At 26.2% G+C, this 25,665-nt stretch overlaps 3 protein-coding genes across 4 annotated transcripts in view; 2 read left to right on the top strand and 1 right to left on the bottom strand.

Moving 5' to 3' along the window:
• Positions 1-4,969: 4,969 nt before the first annotated feature.
• LOC101513128 (putative ABC transporter B family protein) lies at positions 4,970-14,855 on the top strand. Its single transcript, XM_004512984.4, has 10 exons — positions 4,970-5,297; positions 5,422-5,476; positions 6,153-6,331; positions 7,102-7,559; positions 9,717-10,260; positions 10,806-10,985; positions 11,477-11,693; positions 12,164-13,233; positions 13,779-14,197; positions 14,437-14,855. Exons 1-10 carry the CDS (start codon positions 5,067-5,069, stop codon positions 14,780-14,782), a joined length of 3,699 nt encoding a protein of 1,232 aa, XP_004513041.1. The 5' UTR covers positions 4,970-5,066; the 3' UTR covers positions 14,783-14,855.
• Positions 14,856-17,602: 2,747 nt separating this feature from the next.
• Positions 17,603-21,807, top strand: LOC101512604 (kihadalactone A synthase LFS-like). Of its 2 annotated transcripts, none has more exons than XM_004512983.4 (11): positions 17,603-17,794; positions 17,915-18,110; positions 18,559-18,657; positions 18,782-18,833; positions 19,491-19,612; positions 19,710-19,810; positions 19,892-19,950; positions 20,385-20,441; positions 20,749-20,794; positions 20,940-21,019; positions 21,556-21,807. In XM_004512983.4, the coding sequence occupies exons 1-11, from the start codon at positions 17,675-17,677 to the stop codon at positions 21,644-21,646; spliced, it is 1,023 nt and encodes a 340-aa protein (XP_004513040.1). In that variant the 5' UTR covers positions 17,603-17,674; the 3' UTR covers positions 21,647-21,807. The 2 variants fall into 2 exon arrangements, with proteins under 2 accessions (XP_004513040.1, XP_004513039.1); XM_004512982.4 differs by having other exon boundaries at positions 17,604-17,794; positions 18,556-18,657.
• A 1,932-nt stretch (positions 21,808-23,739) lies between these two features.
• LOC101512275 (probable pectinesterase 53) overlaps positions 23,740-25,665 on the bottom strand; it is a 4,059-nt gene continuing 2,133 nt past the window's right edge. Inside the window, exons 4-5 of the mRNA XM_004512981.4 lie at positions 24,629-24,874; positions 23,740-24,022 (exon numbers count right to left, since the gene is read on the bottom strand). Coding sequence (XP_004513038.1) covers positions 23,875-24,022; positions 24,629-24,874 — 394 coding nt within the window. The 3' untranslated portion in view covers positions 23,740-23,874. The remainder of the gene's footprint in view (positions 24,023-24,628; positions 24,875-25,665) is intronic.

Raw genomic sequence — 25,665 nt, 5'->3', positions numbered from 1 at the left:
CTAACTATAGTTATAGTTTCAACTTTCAAAACATAACATCTTTTTATGTTCCTTTAATACTAATGATCAAAACATAACATCTTTTTATGTTCCTTTAATACTAATGATCATGATCATTTAAATCTTATATTTTCAAGATATAAGTTCAAAGCTCGATGAATATGAATAGCACTTATTGCAAAGCAAATATAGAACTAGAAGTTTCCAACAATGCTCGTAATAGCCTAATGAATAGTGTATATTTTAATAATACTTATTCCATCTTAAAATAATTGATACATTTGTAAGAAAAAATTTAATATAAAATAATTTTTCATTTCAATTTTTAATATAGTTTTTTTTTAATTGTACAATTTAATTAATATTATTTGTATTATTTTTAATATAATATTTTTACTATATATTTATGACATTGATAATATATTAATACATAACACAAATAATTTAGTAAAAATATTATTATTTTTCTATTTTATTTATACATTTTTCTTACTTAATGTGAAATCATAAAATAATTCAATTGTATTGAAACAAAAAGAGTACTAATCATAGAGATCAGAGACTTCGAATTAGTTGAATATATAAATGACAATTATTCTTAACTCTTAAAATTCTTAAATGCGTGTGTGATGACAAAAGATAAACTATCTCTATTCTACTAGTGATATAACAAAAAGAAACGTATTTTCAATGTGACAAATACACTTATATAGTGGTAAGAGATCTCGTTTCTCCTTGTGGTATATGGATTCACTAACTTATCCATTATTGTAACTTTGTAAGTACTAATAAAAAACTTTCCACGTTCACCCAATATTTATGATCACATAATTGAGACTAACAATAATATATATCAATATTTTGACATCAAATTAATATGGTTATTTACGAAATAAAACTCACTATACTAGTCCACATTGAAATAATCCAACATAGCATTTGTTCTTGGCTCTGTTGTTTATAGCGGTAAGAGTAAACTAAATTGAGTTAGATTTTACAAAGGTACTCGAGATTGGCCTATAAAAAATATAAGTTCATTGATAAGAAATTGACTCACCTTTCAACGGTGATGATCTCTTTATGAGTGATTTACAAATATATCTATTATCGTTCTTTGAGTCTTGAGATATACCTTGACTCTAACTTTAATGAACCACTGAAACTTAACTCATCTAACTTTCTTTTATAAAACAGAATATTGAGAAAGTTTTCATCTCACTGTATCTTAAGAATCCTCCAAAAACTTGAAAATACTCCTACTTGAAAACATTTTTTTTTTAAATTGACCGATCTAATAGTATAATTGATTCATACAATCAGTCATTTTAGATATTTTCATGATTTTTAACTAATGGATCGATTCTTCTAGTAGTGTAACAATCCTGAAACTTTTTAAAGTAATCAATCTTTCAATTGAAATCGATCTGGAATAGTTATTCTAGTAGTGTAAATTTTAACATTTTATATTTCCAAATAAAAACTAAATTATAATTTTATACTTGATTGATATTTATGTCTTCTATAAATATACTTTCAAATAAAAAGTAAATTAAAATTTTAATAAAAAAACTAAAATAAAATTATTTTCCTAAATATAAAAATAAAATAAAGTGATTATTTTAATCAAATAATGGAACTTGAGTGTTTAATAAACTTCAATTAAGAATAAATTATTTAAAAAAACCCAATTAAGAACTTCAATTAATATTTTATTTAACTTCTAGTCGAACTCTAAATTATCAAGTCATTTTCTTTTAAAAATCAAAAAGTTAAATAATAAAAACAAAGTGATTATTTAACAGCAACTTTATTTTCTTTGATAGCTTTAATTTATTTATTAATAGCTTTAATTTATTTATTAAAATGATCTTGTTTGCTATTGTCTGTCCTAAAATGGAAAGTTACTCCTATGAAGTAGTAGAGTAGCAACTAGACATAGTGTGAAGTGTGAACACTCTTGCTTTCATGCTGTTTACCTGCTCCACTCCCTTCAATTTATAAATTTAATAATTGTTTAAAATGATGATGCTCTATAATTAACCATTTATAAAAAAAGTTGAAAGCTAACCATTTTTCAAAGTTGTTTTTAATTGATTTATGACGATGCTTTAAATAATTAAATAGTAAGCTACATGCAATCAAAACTATTGAAGAGGAATTGATTAAGTGGGTAGGATTCCATTCTCAAATTTAAACTATAATATGTCAATATCATTACTTTCCATGCACCAAAATCATCATGTGAACTTGGTATATTTTTTTAACTTAAAATACTAATACCACTATAAATATATATGAAAGAAAAGAGATACAATTTTTATCCTTAAAATCTAACTTAATTGATAAATATTAAAATTATTAAACTAAATATTATTTTATAAGTTTGAATTTAGAGTTTTATAATTATATATATATATATATATATATATATATATATATATATATATCTTTCTAACTACATAAAAAAAGAGATACAATATTTTTTTTAAACATTAAATTTTTTAATTATTAAATAAAAATCATATGAAATCCATCATTTTAATTGAGATTTTATTTTTAAAGTGGTGGACCCATGAGCAATTCACCCGATATATAGCAAAATAATTTTAGAAATTATAGTAAATTAATATTTTTATTTTATTTTAAAAAATATGATAAATTCTATTATAATTAATTTACGTTCAATCTAATAATATTAATATTTATGGAGAACAAAAGTTTACGGACTAACCAAATAACTTATTAGTACTAACAAATGATTTTAATGTGTGTATCCTTAATTAATCACGTGGCAATTAAATATGAAAACACTATCATGAATTATCTTAACAATCTTATAATGCTCATTGGTGTTGCTAAAAAACAATTTAAAATTTGGTCACTTTTGTCCTTAGGAGCTTAATCGTTATAGTGTAAAACCTTTTTATGAGTATTAATTAAAAGAAATTAATGACTATATAGTCACATGCTTATATGAAAAGAATATAATTATTTAATCACTTAATTAAAATATTCTTGAAAAATGGTTTTTTATACATGAAAATAATCTAATTTGTTTGTTGACAAACAACCGAGTTAAGAGTGAGTTGATGTCTAATAAAGGATCTAATAAACTAATTAAAGATTATTAATAAAAAATAAATCAATTTATTTTAATTTCCGAGAGTTTTCCTAGAGTCCTATGGATATCAATATTCATCAAAGTCATATAGAATAAATCATTTATATAGTTCACTTCAAAACTACACAATAATTTCATTTCAAAACTATACAATAATTTCATTTCAAAAATACACAATCATCAAATAAATTATTTTACTCAATTTTTTATATATTTTTATCTTTCAACTTTTTTTATTTATATTCTTTTTTTTTTAGTTCAACAATCTTAAAAATTCCATAGTGCTACCTTATCACTTTTTTTAGATTTAAAAAATTTATAATCGAAAGACAAAACTCCTTCATCACTTGAAGTAAAAATGATACAATATCGTTTATGTGAAAATTACTTCGTTACAAATTTTATCAAAAAATTAATTAAAACAAAATTACTAGTAAAGGAAACATTTATTTCTTCCCACTTGCATAATTTGTGTATTAAGATGTTAAGTCAATTATTTTTATATATTTTACCCTCAAATTATTCAATTCACGTTCCAACCTTCCATTCACAAACTAGATTCGTCATCATTGTGTATGTAACCCATAGCTCTATTTATATATTTATAAAAACAAAAAGTGGATCTAATTAAAAACATAAAAACATAGACCTATATCATTCAATTCACATGGCCTATTAATCATTAAATATTAGGGAATAAGAAGAGACTATTACAAATTTACAACTTTGAAGTGACAATTTATAAAATAGAATAAAAAAAAAAAGTGGCAATAACCCGACAATGGCCAACGAAGTGACATCAAATTAGAATATTTATTAATTAATTATATTAAACTAATTAATTATGTTAAAGAGAAACGAACGAGTCCTCTCCATCATGATCTCTTTTCACAAAAAAAGGATTATCTCATATCAAAGATGAAACATGTATAATGAAGTTTTATATAAGATGAAAAAAATATTTATTTAGACCATGTTTCTAAAACACCACACATAATTCTAGAATTATATATTCAAAATAAATTAATTTTTATTCCAAAATATACATATTTTTTTTTTATAAGCAACATTGTACAAAAAATATAAATATAAATGACACAAAAATTATATTTTTTCGAATGTATTAAATTATCCTCCTCTAACATATTCATGGTTTAATAGTAGATTTAGAGAGAGAGAAACTTTAAACTTCAAAAAGTTGCATCAATATTTTCATTTCTAACTACTCTAATTTTTTTTCCACCTTAGCCAAACACTGAAAATCTAAAAGTATTTTTATATTCTACATTGACTGATATTGTATAAGTTTCATTTGTGTTGTTATCATAAATAATACAAAGTTTTCTACTTACACTAAAAAAATTGAATTAACCTGTAATAGAAAGTTAACTCGAGTGTCCACTTTAATTAATTTTTTTTTATTTAAAAATCCATATTAAAAGCATAAGAGATTTTAAGTGGAAAAAGTTAGTAATAAAGTAAAAGAAAAAAACAAACAAATAAAACACCAAGCACAAAAACATCTTTAACAACCCATAATCTCACATAAAGCTTATGATGTGATTCATTTTTTTTTAGCATGGAATATGCCACTTTTTTAGTCTCGACAAAGATGTATATATATAGTGTTTAAAGTCGACACTTTTGTTTTCGCAAACGAAGTGATAAGTATTATTTAAAATTTGTAATATATTTAAAAAAATTTGAGTTTAAATTTGAGACATGATATTCCGACTAACAATATCAAAATTTGTCAATTGAACTAGATTTCTCGTGTGTGCTTATATATATATTTATATATATATAAATATAAAAGTGTGTGAACAGCTAATATGTATTATATATATAATTCAGCTCTCTCTCACTCTTCTTTGTTACTTAGAAGCTAGTTAGGTTCTCACACACCAAGACTTAATAAGCTAGCTAGAAAATTAAGGAGAGCAAAATGAGTTCTAAAAAAGAGGGGGTGATAAGGAAAAAAGAGGGAGGTTCAATAAGCATAATTTTGAGATATGGTGATTGGATTGATGTAGTTTTAATGTTGATGGGTTCTTTGGGAGCAATTGGAGATGGAATGTCAACAAATGTTTTGCTTCTTTTTGCAAGTCGTATTATGAACAGCTTAGGTAATAGGAACAACAACAATAGTGACACTTCCATGTCCGAGGTTGAAAAGGTAGTTTTTTTAGTCAACTTAGTTTGACTAATTTATTTTTTGGTTTTTTTTACATGAAATCTACAAATTCAATTTTTAGTTCTTCATCTAACTAATTTTATTTTTTTTGGTTTATTGTTTACAGTGCAGCTTATATTTTGTCTACTTGGGATTGGCAGCCATGGTGGTGGCTTTCATGGGTATAATCTAAATTCCAAGCTTTATTTATTTATTTATTTATTTATTTATTTATTTATTTATTTATTTTTCTTTAAGTTTTTTATGACAAAGATGTGAAAGTTTTACAAGCATAGGAGTATATAGTTAGCTACCAAGTAGTAGTATGTGTACCTACTTAGGAGACATATCCTTAACTAGTTTTCACATGTTTGGTTATTTTAAGTATGAAACCCTAAAATGATTTTTTCTTCCTTAAAAAAATAGAAGTAGTAACCAATTAAAAAAAAAAAAATTAGGGTTCTACATTTTTTAACATTTATGAGAATAAATATATAAAGTCGAACTTCAAATAATTAAAATTTAAATTTCTTAAAATTTAGAGGGTTAAAATATATGTTAATATATAAATCGATAAAAGATAATAACTAATGTGAAAAGATACATCTTAAGAAATATATAACATCTTAATGTTGATGTGAATAACATCGATGATCGTAAATTAAATTAAAGATTTGGTTTTGAAAAAATTAAAATATAGAATTAATATTTTGATTATTTTTTAAATTATTAAAAAATAAAAATTATAATTAATGTTTTGTAAGTATGCCCGGGAGATTTATATTTGATCTTATGATCATGTAAGAATAATTATGAGAGACTAATCAAGATGAATAAAATGATTGAATGTTTTTGTAGAAGGCTATTGTTGGAGCAAAACAAGTGAGAGACAAGTGTTGAGAATTCGTTACAAGTATTTGGAAGCTGTTCTTAGACAAGAAGTTGGGTTTTTTGATTCACAAGAAACAAATACTTCTGAAATCATTAATAGCATATCAAAGGACACTTCACTTATACAAGAAGTTCTTAGTGAAAAGGTCTACTTTTATTTTTCTTTCATCATATTTTTTTAGTAATTTCATACACTATGTTATATATTTTATCTTCATCTTAGATACAAGTTAATAAATCACATTTTTTGTTTTGATGTAATCTTTGATATTGTGAAAATTTCAAATATAGTCAAAACTCAAAACGCTTAAATTAATGTAACTAAACAAAAACTTTTATAACTATAAAAGAAAAGTTGAAATAAAGATGAAAATGAGGGACCAAACAAAAATTGGTCTATAAATTAAGCATTTGTAACGTTTAGCAACAAAATCAATTTAGTGCCCAACTTTTTATTTTAGTTTTAATTTCAACTTTTCTAGGAGTGAAATTTTATATACAATTCTAATTTAGGCTACAAAGAACTCTTTTTAAAACTATATTGAATATTTTATATTTTTTGCTATATCTTTTTATTATTGTCTAAACTAAAAAATGTTGTAGTAATATTGAGTTCGTTTCTTGTAGATTATAAAATGTATGATTTTTATATTTAATAATTTAGAGATTATTTGTTATAGATTTAAAAAAAATAAGAAGTTGTTTTATATTTATCTACTATAATTAAAATTGATTTTTTAAAATAAAAAAATTACATAAAAAATAGTTTTAACAAGAAGCTAACGAAAAAAGTTTCTCATTTGGAGGAATTTTTAAATTATTTTCAAATTCTATTATTTTTTAATTCGTTAACAAACGGATACAAACTTTAAAATTTCACCTTAATTAATAATTTAAAAATTGGATATTTTTTCAGGTGCCATTATTTTTGATGCAATCATCATCATTCATATCAGGAATAGCATTTGCAACATATTTTTCATGGAGGTTGGCTTTAGTAGCATTTCCAACTCTACTGTTGCTAATTATACCTGGCATGATTTATGGAAAATATTTAATTTATTTATCAAAATCATTAATGAAAGAGTATGGAAAAGCAAATGCAATTGTGGAACAAGCACTAAGTTCAATAAAAACAGTGTATTCATTCACAGCTGAAAAGAGAATAATGGAAAAATATTCAGAAATATTAGATAGAACTTCAAGACTTGGAATCAAACAAGGAATTGCAAAGGGTCTTGCTATTGGAAGCATTGGTTTGTCTTTTGCAATATGGGCTTTTCTTGCTTGGTATGGAAGTCATTTGGTTATGTATAAAGGTGAAAGTGGTGGAAGAATCTATGCTGCTGGAATTTGCTTCATTATGAGTGGATTGTAAGTACTTTAATTCTTCTCTTTCTCTCTCTATATATATTTTTTATAAATAGCTTATACCCTATTGAAAATAATATGTTTAAATATTTTTAGAAGATTTTATTTAGATTAGTTTGTGTTTAGATTTAAATGTATTTTAGATTTAGAATGAGGATATATAATTTATAGTTTTGTTTAGAAAATGATTAAGATTTGTTCTTTCTTTTAGGAATATGATGTGTTTTTATATTATAATTTAGCTCTATATATAGAGTGATGAATAAAAATTTAGATTCGGTTTTACACACAAAAGAAGAGATTTCTTCGTATAAAGTATATGCAAATATAAACAATAAATAAATTTTATCACATTCATGATTTTAAATTGCAGTCCGCAACTGCAATTGCGGCTACAATATTGTAGATTTTGAAGTCTCTACAACAGAATCGAAGTCACAATTTCAGTCATGTCGACCACGTTTACCTAGATTTTCCTGCGATATAAAAATTCACAACCTAACCGGAATTACAATTTTAAAATCATGTGCGCCACATTGCAATAAATGTCTCCACAACATTTTTATCGTTTTAACTGCACTTATGGAAATAATTTTTTTTTGTTAAGTAGTTTCAATTTCAATGTTCTAATCATAGGCATAGATAGTATTAGGAGTAATTTGAATTTTCTAAAGCAAAATACTCACTTAAACAGAATAAAGTGTGGAATCAAAATTATTGATTAAAAAATGAACCATATTGAAATTGATAAAGTAGATCACATATGCATATGCAAGGCCAGTTCAAAGAGGATAAGGCCCAAAACAAGGGGAGGCCTTAAAATGAATAAGTGATAAGAGAAGGTTTTAAATGTGTAATTTTGTTAATTAGGTATTAAAATGGAGATGAATTATCCATAAAATTATGTAAAAACAAATTATAGGAGGGGTCCTCATAATTGTGGTTAGCTATCAAAATGGAGGTGTTAGATTATAAAATTAGTGGAAACAATATTTTTTTTAATAAGCTAGTGGAAACAAATTATAGGAAGATTTCACTTAAGTAATTTTTGTTAAGTATACAAATGAAGATGAGACAAAAAATTAGTTAAGGATCACACTTTATTCTTTTTTTGACTCAATCACATTTTATTCTTTTTTGTTGTTGAAGGAATCACACTTTATTCAATAAAGTGCATTTCATTACTTTACTAAAGTTAAATCCTTATTAGTTGTAACAAAAAAAAAAATCATTTTTTATTACATTTTTATATCATAATCCACTAAACTAAATATATAGAGACATACAAAGATCAAGTAAATAATCTAATTTAGAGTTAAAACTAAAGTTTATTTATACCCAATATAAATTAGCCAACTTGACTTAACTTTATTTCTTTGTAGTGACCCATTGACATGATTTTCTTTAGTGAAAAGGAGATTGAAAAATAATTAGTTTAATTCCATGTAAAATTAATGTGTATGATTTGAATGGAATCAAATCACTTCAGAAAAGTTTTGATCTTTATCTTTTTCATCAAAGTGCCAATTATTTTACTAACTTAAAATGATCATTTTGAGGATATATACTATTGGTGGCCTTTAGCCAAAATGACTTTTGGAAAAAAATTGAGTTGAAGTTGACATTAATAAATATGAGGTTTGTTTATATCATTATATGTTAGAAATTTAAAGAAAATATATGGTTAAATTATCATCAAAATAAATAGAGATCGAAAGAATATTCTCATAAAAGTAGTCTTGTAATGAAGTAATATATTTTATCTTGTAATGAAGACTATATTTAAGCTAATAATATCCTATTAATTATTTTTCTCTTAATCAACCTTTGATTACTAGTACTTAAATATTTGAAAAATATATTTAAACTTTGATATTATTCAAAAGAAGTAATTAATACATTTTTCCTATTTTAAAATGACAAATAATTTAAAAATTATATATTCAATTGACTTTATTATTGATTGAAAAATAAATATCACACAATATTGTTTACATTAATTTACTAAATGATTTGATATTTTCTTTAAATAATTTTATAAAATACTATTATGATAAATATTTTATTTTAAAATTCGCTTTAAACTTTCATATATACATTTTTTTTTATAGTGTTTGGTTTTGTTTTTCTTTTCTAACAATTGAATGGTACATAATTTAGATCATTGGGAGTGGTACTTCCTGATTTGAAGTACTTCACAGAAGTATCAATAGCTGCATCAAGAATATTTGCTATGATTGATAGAATAGCTGAAATTGATGGTGAAGACACAACAAAAGGAATCACATTACAAAACATTAATGGAAAATTAGATTTTGAGAATGTAAAATTCACATACCCTTCAAGACCAGAAAGTATAATATTAAATAATTTTAATCTCAAAGTTGAGGCAGGGAAAAGTGTTGCACTAGTTGGTGCTAGTGGAAGTGGAAAATCAACAGCAATAGCATTGTTACAAAGATTTTATGATGCAAATGAAGGTGTTGTTAGAGTTGATGGTTTTGATATAAAGAGTTTACAATTGAAATGGATAAGAGGGAAAATGGGACTTGTGAGTCAAGAACATGCAATGTTTGGAACATCTATTAAGGAAAATATTATGTTTGGAAAAAATGATGCTACTATGGATGAAATTGTTGTTGCTGCCACAGCTGCTAATGCTCATAATTTCATTAGACAACTTCCTCAAGGCTATGAAACCAAGGTAATTAAAATGATCGTGAATTTTTAGTTTCTAATTTTGATAAAATAACACTGAGCTAATTTTTTATTTAATTATAAGATATATTCCTTCTGTCTCTAATTATGTCTCTAATTATAAGACGTTTTTTCGACAAATTTATTTCTTTCGAAAAATATAAGACCATTTGCAAATTTTTAGATGTATTTATTTTATTTTTTCAATTATATCTCTTGTTAATACTATCAAATTGTCTTAAAATATAAAAAGTTAACATTGAATGTAATTTTACACAAACGGGTAATTGAGTAGTAGTTTCGTACAAATAGTACAAATTAATTATATTACCATTTTTTCTTAACATACATAAAAAGTATCACAAATGGAGGAAGTACTCTCTCTATTTTTTATAAAATATATTTTTATTTTCGTGATTTCTTTATCTTAATATAAGATATTTTTCAAAATTCAACGAGCATTAATGAGTAGGGTTTCCTTTTTAAATTTTACAATTATATAAATTTCACTTGATTTAGAATACATGAATCTAATTAATGATTGTAACCTAGATTGGAGAAAGAGGTGCACTTCTTTCAGGAGGACAAAAGCAAAGAATAGCAATTGCAAGAGCTATCATAAAAAATCCTGTAATTCTTCTACTTGATGAAGCAACAAGTGCACTTGACTCTGAATCTGAATTATTGGTCCAAAATGCCCTTGATCAAGCCTCTATGGGGAGGACTACTTTGGTATGTTACAAATATCTATTTAATCCACAGTTAAAAACACTTAAATTATTTCAATTTTTGACCACTTAGTCCTGTTTGGATAAACAATTTAATTAAGTGATTTTGTATGAATAAAATGATTTTCATATAAGCTGTTTTCATAAGCTATCTTGGAGAGCTTATGGAAATAAGATGAAAATAGCTTATAGACATGTAAATTCTTTTCATAAGTTTTCTCACAAATACTTATACAATTACATAAACTAAAATAAGTCAATCCAAACAAATATGTATGATCATAGTGACTGAATGAATGAATCAAATTTACTTACACTATCTATGTAGCACCGACACTTCATATCGAAGACGTGTCTCATTGTCTGACACATGTCAGTTTTCGATGTCAATACGTTTATTACATTTAATTAATTTATTTTCTCAAATGATTACTATTCATGCTACATAATTAATTTTGATGTATACAATAATAATGCACTAATGAACTTGAACAGGTTGTTGCTCACAAGCTATCAACAATTAGAAATGCAGACCTCATAGCAGTTATGAGTAATGGTTGCATCATTGAAACTGGCACACACAATCAACTCATCAACACTCCAAATGGTCACTATGCAAAATTAGCAAAATTACAAACACAATTAAGCATTGATGACCAAGATCAAATTCAAGAACAAACTCTTCTTCTTTCTGCAGCAAAAAGTAGTGCAGGTTAGTACTATTCTTGACACAAGTTATTGACCAGCGAAAAGTAGAAAAAAAGTAAAACGTAGATCATATTGAATAATGAGAAAATATTTACATCAAATGATACATAAATCTTATATAGCCAATGAAAGAAACAACTAATTAGTATAATTAACTAACTAATTAATATGATTGACCAGTTTAACTAACTAGTGTGACTAATCAGTATAACTAACTAACTAATTCATGTAACTAATCACTAATCATTATCAGTAACTAGAGTGACTGATTAGTATAGCTAACTAGCTAGTATAACTAATCAATATAACGAACTATCTAGCTAGTGTGATTGATCAACATACCTAACTAACTAACTAACTAACTAGTATAATTGATCAATATAATTAACTAAGTAGTGTAACTAATCAGTATAACTAACTAAATAACTAGTGTGATTGATCAGTATAACTAACTAACTAATTTGTCTGATACAGGTAGACCAAGCACTGCAAGATCAAGTCCAGTCATTTTCCCAAAATCACCATTGCCTAATGATGAAACCATATCTCATGTTTCTCATCATCCTCCACCTTCATTTCCAAGGCTTCTTTCTTTGAATTCACCTGAATGGAAACAAGGACTAATTGGAACACTCTCAGCTATCGCCTTGGGTTCAATCCAACCTTTATATGCATTAACAATCGGTGGTATGATTTCGGCTTTTTTTGCTAAAAGCCATCAAGAAATGAAACATAGAATCATGAACTATTCATTCATTTTCACTTCCTTATCGCTCGCTTCGATAGTACTCAATCTCTTACAACATTACAATTTTGCTTATATGGGAGCAAAGTTAACAAAAAGAATAAGATTGTGTATGTTGGAGAAAATCTTAACCTTTGAAACTTCTTGGTTTGATGAAGAAAAAAACTCTAGTGGAGCATTATGTTCAAGGTTGAGTAATGAAGCTTCCATGGTGAAATCTCTTGTTGCTGATAGACTCTCTTTACTTGTTCAAACAACTTCATCGGTTGCGATCGCGATGATCATAGGACTTATTGTAGCATGGAAGCTTGCTCTTGTTATGATAGCTGTTCAACCACTTACAATAGTATGTTTTTACACAAGAAAAGTTTTGCTTTCGACGCTTTCGAATAAATTTGTTAAGGCGCAGAATCGAAGCACGCAGATCGCGGTAGAGGCTGTTTATAATCATAGAATTGTGACATCATTTGGAAGTATTACAAAAGTTTTGAAACTGTTTGATGAAGCTCAAGAGGAGCCAAGGAAGGAAGGTAGGAAGAAAGCTTGGCTGGCAGGCATTGGAATGGGATCAGCTCAATGCTTAACTTTCATGTCATGGGCTTTGGATTTTTGGTTTGGTGGAAAATTGGTGCAAATGAGAGAGATTTCATCAGGTGATGTGTTTAAGACTTTTTTTGTTTTGGTGAGTACTGGAAAAGTTATTGCTGAAGCTGGTAGCATGACTTCTGATCTTGCTAAGAGTTCAACTGCTGTTGCATCAGTGTTTGAGATTCTTGATAGACAATCACTTATTCCAAAGGTAATTATCTACATCTTAATTCTATCATAAACTAACACGGGCACCAGACATGACACTGACACTGACGCTAACGCTGGTAATAATTTGAAAAAAATGAATTAATTGAATGTAATTAATGTGTCGCTGTCAGTGTCGTGTCGGTGTTGGACACTGACATGTGCCGGATACCGGGACACGCCTTTGATATGAATTGTCGGTGTTGCAGAGATCATAAATGATGTTTTGACACATACTATCAAAATAGAATATTGATAACAAAATAGTTGGTTAAAGTCGTGGATTGTTAATAAATATAACAGATGTTGAACGTGATTGACTACGACGACTTTCATGTGTTTAAATCTACGTGCAATTGAACAATTGAAAATCGTGATTAATTACGTTCAAATTTGATGTAACTTTGTTTCATAGTCATTTGCTACAAAAAAAATAGTTATTTAGTATCTTATTATTATTTAGTGGTTGATTTAAAGACTAAAAATGTCAAATTTGTAAACATTAGTGACCAATTAATTAATCCATGTGTTGTTAATTTGTTTGATTAGGATGGAGAAGGAACTAACAATGGCATTAAGTTGGAAAAGATGAGTGGAAAAATAGAGTTAAAGAATGTTGATTTTTCTTATCCAAGTAGGTCAAGGACACCAATTTTGAAGAATTTTTGCTTAGAGGTAAGGCCAGGAAAAAGTGTAGGACTAGTTGGAAAAAGTGGATGTGGAAAATCAACAGTTATTTCCTTAATTCAAAGATTCTATGATGTTGAGAAAGGATCATTGAAAATTGATAATGTGGACTTAAGGGAATTAGATATTCATTGGTATAGACAACACACAGCACTTGTAAGTCAAGAACCTGTTATATATTCCGGCACAATTCGCGACAACATCTTGTTCGGAAAGCAAGACGCGACGGAAAATGAAGTGGTTGAGGCTGCTAGAGCTGCAAATGCTCATGACTTCATATCGTAAGTTTCCTCAAAACATATATAGTATTGTGCATATGACTTTTAGGTCTTTTTTTGACCAAAATTTTGTAACCTAAAGCCCTAGTTTGATCTGCTTAACCTTAAGTTGTTTGTCCCTTAGACCACCCTTGATTTGAAATTATTATAATTAATATTGAATTAGAAATTGAGTTACAATACTATTTATAATTTTTTCAAAAAAAATAAAAATTGTGCACATTTTAATTTTGGTGATGTAGATCATTGAAAGATGGATATGAAACAGAATGTGGAGAAAGGGGAGTTCAATTATCAGGAGGACAAAAGCAAAGAATAGCAATTGCAAGAGCTATAATTAGAAATCCAATCATACTTCTTCTTGATGAAGCAACAAGTGCTTTAGATGTTCAATCAGAACAAGTTGTTCAAGAAGCACTTGATAGGATCATGGTAGGAAGAACTACTATTGTTGTGGCACATAGACTTAACACAATCAAAGAACTTGATTCAATTGCTTATGTTTTAGAGGGTAAGGTTGTGGAACAAGGAACCTATGCTCAACTTAGGCACATGAGAGGTGCATTTTTCAACCTTGCCAACCATTAAATCCAAATTTAGTTCATGTAAACATTGAGGAACATAATAAATAATAATGTTAATATTCAAAGTTTTTATTATATGGTTCTCTCCCAAATCCACTTAAGGTGAATTGTGATTGAGTTTGAGACATTTTGTTTGGTTAACTATGCTTAAAATGAAATATAAACAAAAATAATAATTGAAAAGTTAATATATTTAATTTCAATTTAAAATTAAATGTATTATTTTTTCTGTTATAATTTTTATTTATACTTCATTTGAGAAGAAATACTTCAAAAACTCTTTATCTTTAATAAGTGTAATTTTATCATCTTATTTAATCAATTTTAAATTTTACACTAAAATCTATAGTGTTAGAATACTAAACTTGACTCTAAAGTAAACAGATAAAATTGTTAATTGTTTTCACTATTGAGTAATGTATTATTCATTTGGTATTTCCTAGTGTTACTGATAGTGCGATTTACTTCATTTCTGATTTTTATTCCTTTACATTGAAAGGAGTTTTTAACATTAAAATTTAATCTCATTTATTTTTCTATCATTAATATTGTGGTGTAAAAGTATTTTTTTTTTTACTATGCCTATTTATTTGTATAGGTAAGAAAAAATATTATCGTTTTATACAGATTGTTATCTCCCTAGTTGTTTTTGTTGGAATAGAATTTCCAAACAACAATAAAAAAAAAAAGGCAAGTGGTAAATTTAAGCGTTATATTATAAAATATAAATGAATGTATCTAGGTTTTTGGAAAAATAAAGTAATTTTTTGAAAATGCAGAATAATTAATATCCACTATGTCTCATACATAAATAGAAATTACTCTTTTCTTCTGTAAATAGATAATTTTGTGAAAATTGCGTGTTCACTTGTAGGATGATACAATTTTATCCTATTATTATATAACAATATTGTAAATATAAATGTCATAAATAAAATATTAAATTTTTATAAATTTTTTTGGAAACATTAAATTTTTATAAATTGGAAACATATCAAGAATAAAAATTAATTTCAATATAAGTAAATATATTAATTAGTGTTTTTAATTTGTATGTTATATTTCAAAATGATATTTATAAGACAAGAAAAATCTCAAACAAAAAAGGTATAAAATCTTTTTTTAAAAATTGTCCATTTACTAGTTTTCTACAATGAAACTATAATTAGGAACTATCTAAAAAAAATTATGGATAAGTAGTAATAGGTGCAATTTAAGAAGAAAAGAAAAGAAAAGACTGAATTGATAATAATCCCCCGTGTCTTTTTATTTATCATTTTTGTAGAATAACTTTATTCCTACTAAATTATCATTTTAAAATTTAAAGTTTAATATAACATTAACTATATTTTTTGTTAGCAATATCCCTAAATATTAATCACTGTGACAGAAATATATAGAATAAGATACTAAATAGTTAATATTATATTGTAGAAAAATAATAATAAAATAATAAATAGTAACAAAGTTAAGTTAATATTATAGAAACTGCATTTGGGTGACGAGGTTAATGAGGCAAAGGTGGAAATTTGTCAACAAAAAAAAAAAAAATTGGAATTTCAGAATAAAATAAAATTGAATATAGACTGCAACAACTTTTGGTGAAAATCATATAACATTTGATATGGGGATGTGTCAAATCATTTGTTGGTGTGAGGGATACACCATCACTTACATATCATAAAATTTGTTGATTTTGCTAGTCTAAGAATACATTTAAGTCACCAATTAATTAATAATAAGTTATAAATAAAATAAATTGAAAAAGAATTTAATAACTCTCCACTAATAGAGAAAAGAAAGATTTTTGTGTTACTTTAAAAAAAAATACTTAATAAGAGGATATAATTCTTAATAAAAAAACAAAAGGTCTAAAATCTTAAATACAATGGATAAAGTTTATCATTTTTTAAATAATTTTGTCCTTATTCAAACAATTTATGGATAAGTACAACAAGTGTACTTGAAAAAAAAAACAATAGGTGCAATTTAGGAAGGAAAAAGGAGAGCAAAATAATAATAAATTGTAACCAAATTTATGGCATCCAAAATTCCAAATAGTAATATGATAATGGATATCAAAATTTGTTACCTAAGAAAGAAAGTTCTTATTATTTTCTATCAAGATAAAAGACAATTTTTAAAAACATTCTAAACTTTTAGAGAAATTAATATGTGTAATTGTTTGTGGATACTCTAAAAATTGTAACCAAGAGATGTTCCACTAAAATAAACCACAAAAAACTAGTTTCCAAAAAGAATAATAAACCACAAAAAAAATATATCTAAAAATGGAAAAGGAATTTAGTCAACAAAAAACAGAAAAACGAATAAAAAGAAATTAATGCAACTTTTTTAGTAATAACAGAAACTAATGCAATTATGAATGGTTGCAAAGGTTGTGTGTGACAATAAGAGATTTAGATACTCCCAATTTATACATCTTTCAACATCTCTAAATATTTTTATATATTTCTTAATTTTATTTTATTTTTAATTTTTAATTTAATTCAAAAATTTATATTATGTAAATCATACATATAATATTTTATATAAATTTAAAACTATTTAATATATTATTAATATAAATTAAAATTATCATTTTATACACATCATTCAATATTGTTGATTTTAATAAGTTTAATAATATATTAAATAATTTTATATTTATACCAAATTTTACGTCTAAGAAATATATATAGTATATTTATTGAGTCAACAAAAATATATATATATATATATGTATACTTTTAATCAAGAAAAATAAAATAAATATGATCTATTGATAATAATGCTTGTATATAAGAATAAAAAAACCATCTCATTTTGTGTATGTTATTGAAAAGTGCAAAGTCCATTTTGTTTCTTCATTGTTCTTTCTTCTTCCATTTTCAATATGGGAAAACAGAGCACAGAAACAAAATCCTCTGTTTCGGACCAAACAAAATTCTCTGTTCTCAATGTCATCGACCTTTCAAATACAAACATTAACCAATCCGTTAATTCACTCAAACAGGTTAGTTTCTATTACCCTTTCACACGTTTCATTCAAAAAAAACAACTTGGGTCAATTTACTCTGTTTTTTCTTATTAAATTAACCTTATTTTGTTTTTTCCTATGTTGTCTTTTTTTTAGGCATGTTTGGATTCTGGTTTTTTCTATGTTGTAAACCATGGAATAAGCCAAGAATTCATGGACAAGGTTTTTGAACAAAGCAAGAAATTTTTTGACCTTCCATTAAAGGAAAAAATGGAGATTCTTAGAAATGAAAAACACAGAGGATACACCCCTGTTCTTGATGAGCTTCTTGATCCTGAAAATCAAATTTATGGTATTATACTATTTACACCCTTTTTCTTTTATTGCATGTGTATATAGATTAAGGGTGCAAATTAAGGGTGTTTGTTAAGGATTTAAAAAAAAAAGTGATTTTGGTATTCTATAAGTTAGAAATTATTTTTAGAGATAGTTAAATAAATGCAGAAGTTAGTTTTATTTTTGTTTGTTGCAGTGAAAATCACTTTTTTTTAAAAGAAATTAGTTATAAAAAGTGTTTTTTTATCAGCTACTAAATACATTATTTTTCTTTTAGATTATTTTCACATTCTCATTTTTTTTTAAATTGTAGTAAATAGATGAAAACTTTATTTATTTTTTTAAAATTTAATTTTTAAGATTCTATTGTGTTTTCTTATTATCATTCTTTTTTTTTTCTGTTAATATTTTTATTAAAAAAATAATCTCAAACTTGTTATAATTTTCTTTGGTTTTACAAGTAGGAGATTACAAAGAGGGTTTCTATATTGGAGTTGAAGTATCTGAAGATGACCCAGAATCAAATAAACCTTTTTATGGACCTAATAAATGGCCTGCACCAGGTAAAAGAATCAAAACCATGGTCTTTGATATGAAAAATCTAATTTTTATCAAATTAGTACCTTGGTTTTTTTTCTTGGTTTAATTTTTTTATTAACTTTTTTCTGAACTTTTTTTTCTGTGTAGATGTTCTTCCAGGGTGGAGGGAGACTATGGAAAAGTACCATAGAGAGGCATTGTAAGTATCTATGATGTTATTTATGTGTAATAAGATTGAGATTAAACATGCAATTTTGTTGTTGTGTTTTGATCATTTGTGTTTCAAGTTGGAACTAGCTAATCATTAGTTTGTTACTTTTAAAGAGTGTAACATAGAATGTGATATGATCTGAAAATGTCCCTCATCTTATAAGTCGGTTTTATAGGGTTGAGTTAGGCCTAATCCAAATTTTAAGATGGTATCATAGCCTATTCAAAATGCTATTCACTGTCGAGCCACTTGGGTCGCGCTCCAGATGTTCAGTCTTAGGTGTGAAAGGATGTGTTAAAGAGATCTATATTAGATGAGATATAGTTTGAAAAAGTGTTTATAAGTGGAAGCATATCTGACCTTATATGTCCGTTTTGTAGGGATGAGTTAAGTTCGACCCAAATTATAAGAGTTACCACCTTATTGTACTTTATAGGAAAACCCGAATGTTTTACATGAATCGTGTGTTTGGTTTCAACATACATTGATTTTATTTGAATCCTTGTCCAATGTCCATGTGTTTGGTTTCATAATATCAACTGCAACAATGATTTAAACCTTGATTATTCATTTGAAGATCTTCACATATTTGTTATTTTTTCTGTTTTCATTTTTCACTGATTGTTTTTATTGGGAAAAAATCAGAGAAGTTGGGAAAGCAGTTGGAAAGATAATAGCCCTTGCACTCGACTTGGATGCCGATTTTTTTGATAAGCCAGAAATGTTGGGAGAGCCGATTGCAACTCTACGTTTGCTACACTATGGAGGTATTGAATCAAATCAATCGTCTTGGTGTCTCGTGTACCTTATACAATTACAAAAGAATATAGATTATATAGTCGTGTTCATCTATGTTATGTGAAGGTCAAACCTTGGATCCATCGAAAGGATTATACGGAGCTGGAGCTCATACTGACTATGGTTTAGTTACGCTGTTAGCAACGGATGATGTCTCGGGTCTTCAAGTAAGGATTCGACCGATATTTCATTCAAGATTACAAATATTTGTTGTAGTTAATTAAGAGCATTAATGTGTTGTATTGCAGATATGCAAGGATAGGGATGCTAAACCTCAGAAATGGGAGGATGTGCCACCAATGAAGGGGTTGGTCCTTCTCTTATTGTATTTGATTCTATGCAGTGATGAAAAATTTTCATTCTTGTTCATACCGACCTTTTAATTCATGAATTTTTTCGACGACGTGTAATTCTTCCTTTAAGATTATATTTGTCTTGATTTGTTTATATGAACTAGTTGTAGAACTCGTGCAACGCATAGGAAGAAATTTGTTTAATGATACATATGTTTAATACGAATCTAGATGACGGTATTGTGTGAGAAGTCGTACCTTCGGTTTGACAATGTCACAGTATATCATAGGACGAACAATTCAATTGAAATTACAATTATCTGCATAAGCTAATATACTTCTAAAGATTTTAAATTTTTGTGACCTGCTAGGACTTATAACTTTGTTACTTTTTTCGTGTCCTTCTCCGGAACTAGTTACATTATTTGACTTGTTGCTTTTGTTTCAGAGCATTCATAGTGAATCTCGGTGACATGCTTGAGCGCTGGAGCAACGGTGTTTTCAAGTAAGAAATCTTTCTCACTTTTAGGTACTTTTAGCTAGCTAAAGGCAGACATACTCTTAGAGAGCTTATAGAAATAAGCTGAAAACAGCTTATGAATATGTCATAAACTGTTTTCGTAAGCTGTGTCAAACAGTCTTATAAGTGCTTATGTCTGTAGATAAAAATATAATATCCAATTTTAAAAACCAAAGTTAAGTATAACATGTGATTTATTTAACCTTTGATATATGTTCACTATGCATCTTTTTTCAATTCAATTGTATTTATTTGTGTAACCAACAATTTGCATTGCATTTATTAATTTCAGGTCCACATTGCATAGAGTTCTAGGAAATGGTCAAGAGAGATATTCTGTAAGCTTCATATCTTTTTCTGGTTCAACATTTTCCTCTTTGTACTCGTCGATTATGCATCTTTTTATCGGTTTTGACATGCAAAACTTGGCAAGATTGTGGTGTCGTTTCCTCATCTCGATCTCGATGTTGTTTCCTTTTACAGATTCCATACTTTTTGGAGCCTAGTCATGATTGTTTAGTGGAATGCTTGCCGACGTGCAAATCGGATACTAACCCTCCCAAGTGAGTTAAAAATTGCGATTGCGGCCATATCATGGTTGCAATTATATTATGATTTTTGAATTTCTTAAAATGTGTTTGACATATCTGCATTTGCTACCGCAATTTGATTGGAAGAATCTTCGAAACCTTTTGAGTTGCAGTGGTAATTGTTGTTGCAGACCATAATTTAAATCGGGTCAAGTTTCCTTACTACTACATGGAAAATTATAATAATGTGAGGCAATATCAAATTCAATAGTCACAATTGGTCACCCAAATTAATTAATAGGAGGAAATCACAATACTAGAATTCTTCGTGACCCAAATGTCAGTCGTTTGATTAATATAACGGTTGAGGTGTAATACAACGACTATCATTGGTACTGATGGACATTAGATCGTACATGATTAATATTTGTTATGTTAGTATATTTTGATTGAAAATGTGTTTTAGTGTTCAATACTTCTGATCAAAGACATGTTTCAGTATTCGACATGTGTCAATGTCCTACACCGACACATTGATTACATTCAATTAATTCATTTTTTTGTTGCAGATATCCTCCTATCTTATGCAGGGATTACTTGAGGCAACGCTATAATGATACTCATGCTGATTTGAATATTTACAAGAAACAACAATCTTAAGTAGAATTAGTGAGACTTTGGAGCTAAGAACCCTAGAGATAATTTTATTTCTTAGCTTTGTCAATTTCTTTAAGCTTTTTTAATTGCATAATTTTATATGTAATATAGAGTTTGTTTAATCAGTAAAATAATTTTATTTTAGGGGGAGAAGTTTTGAATTAGCTATTTGTTTATTACTTGTTAACCCTAAAAGAAAAGTATGAATTTTTTAATAAATTTAAAAAATTTAATATTAATTTTACTTCGGCTTAAATTTTATTTGTTTCTTTATATAAATTTTTTTTTGTAACAACAAAATATAAATATTTTTGTTAATTTAAGAAGTACAAAACATAAAATTTGGATTAGCCTAACCTCCCATGTACCAAATTGGTTTTATTCAAGTGGTAAATAACTCAGATTATTCTATAAAAAATGTTAAAAATGTTTAACCTCAATTTTGGCACTAGTTGCACACATGCATGAACCCATAAAGTTGATGTCACTATTTATTTATTCCATTATGGCTGGCTGGAATATTGAATTAATACTGTTTTCAACAATTTGGAGATCTTATCAACTTCACTTGACTCGACCAAATTCCTTGATCAATAGTCAATTCAACAATATTAAAAAAACAATATTGACTTCAATTCCCAAAAAGATATTGTAGATGGAACCAAAAGGGAATTAATTCATTCAAATTTTTGTAATATGGATTTGGAAGAATTCTATGTGAGGTATAGGTTCATCTCTACAGTTAATATTTTCCTTTTAATAAATTAATCACTGATATTTATCTATAAAAAATGTTTTGAGATCTGTCTGTTTATATTTTTTTAAAATGATTTTAACTTTATATTTTAAAATTAATTTTTATGAGAATTTATTTAAAAATAGTAAAAATTATTTTAGAATTATTTGTTATTAATTAAAAAAATAATAATTTTAATATTAAATCATTTAGATATGTATTATTAAAGATTTTAATATAATAAAAATCATATTTTTTTTAATAAAAATATCTTTTTTTTAAAACTACTCAAAATAATTTGTTATTTTAATTTTTTTAAATTTTAGAATAGAAAACCAAAAACCACCTCGAATAAGCGTTTTCGTATTTTCTGGTTTCCCGTCATATTTTGTGTTGTTTTGATTATTAATCTTGTTGTGATGTTCATTTGTTTCAAATTGATATAATTGTTTCTTCTAGTGCGACATATTTCCCTGACGAACCTGTAATATACTTCTGCTATGAAAACATCAACGTCGATTTAGTGCAACCTTACAACTTCAGAAATCTGAAAATTTCGAACACTTTAATTTTTTCATATTTATAGATTTTGTCATATTTGTTGATATTTTGTCTTTTTATGCTATTTACCAGGATGTTGTGAATTTGTTTGCAGATTCATCTCTTTCGATTTTAGCCACTCTAAATTGTATAATTGTTGATCAATGTAATTTCTATTGATTTGAATAAATGAATACTACTTTTTAGTAAAAAAAAAATGGTTAAATAAGTTTTTAGTCTCTATAAAATCTCACTATTTTTTTTAGTCTTTATAAAAAATATTATCAATTTTTAGTCTCCTAAAATTTTTCATTTTTATTTTTGAACCATAATTTTAATTCAACTCTTGTGTATCAGTATATGCTTTGAATTTTGGAATAATTGTTTCAATAATGTTTAGAACATTTTTAGCCATTCTTGCAAAATTTTAGAAATTTTTAATCTTTTAACCTTAAAAATTCATATTTAATTTTTTCGTTTATTAAAAAATTCTAAATTTTTATTGAAAAATTTCTTAGAATATCTTAAATTTTACTACAAAAAATAATTCATGAATTTTTAGAATACATAAGAATTGACTAAAAGTCAAGGACCAAAAATAAAAACAAAATTTTTTAAAAGGCTTAAAATTAAAGAAATTTTTTATGTAAACTAAAAAAATTAATAAAATTTTATAAGTACTAAAAACTTATTTTAAGAAAAAAAAATCTACTTAGTAATTTTTTATTTATTTATAAGATTAGATGTAGTATCAATTTATACTGATAATAAATAGAAGAGTGTCTCTTTGGACCTAGTAGGTTTGGGACTCTTTGCTGGATAGGCCCAATTGTAATTCTCATAAAGGCTTAGGCAGTTTCAAATAGTATATAATTTACCATCACAAAAATTTCCACCAAGAAAATAAACTATATTTTAAAAAATGAATCAATGTGTATATATATATATGAATAAACTAAAAATTGATCCATTCAGTGCCATCAATAAAAGAAAGTGAAAGAAAAGGTTTAGCTTGATCATCAGTTAATTCTCTTGACCATGATACTCTTCCTGCAAAGTTTGCTCCATCTCCTCTGCATTTGTATTGTCCATAGAATACAGTCCTGAATCATGCCATGCTTTTCTTAGTGGACACAATTATATTCATTCATCCATTAAAAAAAACATAAGAAACAAATATATAAATAAATAAATAAACATACCCCATATGCGCATGCTAATATTTTTATATAAAATTTTATGCCAAAAATAACAAAATATATAGTTGTAGAATATTTGACTCCATGAGATTTATGGCAGACACATTTTTCAGACACTATGTTCATAGTGCTTTGCCTCATCTTATCTTTATACTAGTAATAAATACTAAATTTATTTACTTTTTCTCTCAAAGTGCTAGGAGCATAGAGTTCCTATAATTTAATTTTTTATTTATTTTAAAAATATTTATTGGAAGATGTATAGATCGATGTTTTTAGAATCGAAAAGTGTTTTATATAATGTACATTAGATTAATATTTAAAAATCATTTAAAATTTTAATATTAGATAATTTAACTTTCCTAAGATTAGACAATTTTATAATCGTTGATGTAATTAAGATTGCACAATTCAACTTTCCTATATATTAGTATAAAAAAAAAACAGAATTTTGGCAATGTTTATGTGTGAGATTGATGAAGAAAGTGGTAGAGAGAGAAAGAAACATACATTTCACGATTAGGATCACCCCAATTATACCATCCCTTAGGAATGATGATATTATCCATATATGTATAAGCAAAGACTACACGAGAATAACGACCCCAAGCTCTTCCTAGGTATAATGCTCCTGAACCTGTCACCTTACAATTCACAAATGAAAATCCTGTGTCTTCCAATTCATTGCTTCTTCCTTGTGCTGTTACTGCCCCTGCATTTCTTGCTATTGCATGCACGTGACATCCCTTCATAAATTAAGTGTCACAAACATTACATAAAAATAATAATAATAATAATAATAATAATAATAATAATAATAATAATAATAATAATAATAATAGTAATAATAAATTCATTATACCTTCGACAATAGAAGTTGCGTGAAGCAACTTGAAAGAGATTTAGAGACCGAAATGAGTTGTGCAAGAGGGAGAGGAAAAAGGTGTCATATCTCACTAGCTAGACAGACAAATGTTAAAATGGACTACAGTCGATCATAAACATCGATTCTTAAAAATAGATGTTAATAGTCATGTTTATTTTTATGACTGAAATAGTAACTTAAATGATATCAGTTTGATAAAAAATAAAAATAAAAAGTATATTTTGTATTGACTCGACATCATTTAAGTCATTGTTTTATCTATAAAGACGAGGAGAGTCATGAACTATATGACTTTTGAAGAGTATTGTCGATCGTTATTAAAATTCTAATCATTTTTAAGTACTGATTCATGGTGAACTATTTATAAAAGTGGTCTATCGTAGAACTTGCATTAGATACATTGTTTATTCAACTTTTTAAAAGTTTAAATTTTGTATTTTTTATCAATGTAAATTTTCTATTTTTTGAATCATTAACAAGTATTTCTATTTTTTGAATAACTTGTTAATAAGACTAATCTAATCAACAGTTCCACTGTAACAAACAATATGCAAGTTTGAACTAATTAAATGTGTATAATTAAGGGGCTTTGATAAAGAAAAAATTGCCTTTAAATTGTTGCTAATATTGTTGCCTAATTAAAGGAAATGGTTCTAGATTA

Source organism: Cicer arietinum, chromosome 8 (assembly GCF_000331145.2).
Source record: "Cicer arietinum cultivar CDC Frontier isolate Library 1 chromosome 8, Cicar.CDCFrontier_v2.0, whole genome shotgun sequence".
Taxonomy (NCBI): Eukaryota; Viridiplantae; Streptophyta; class Magnoliopsida; order Fabales; family Fabaceae; genus Cicer; species Cicer arietinum.
The sequence above is the reverse complement of the archived record's forward strand: the minus strand, read 5'-3'. Positions and strand labels throughout refer to the sequence as shown.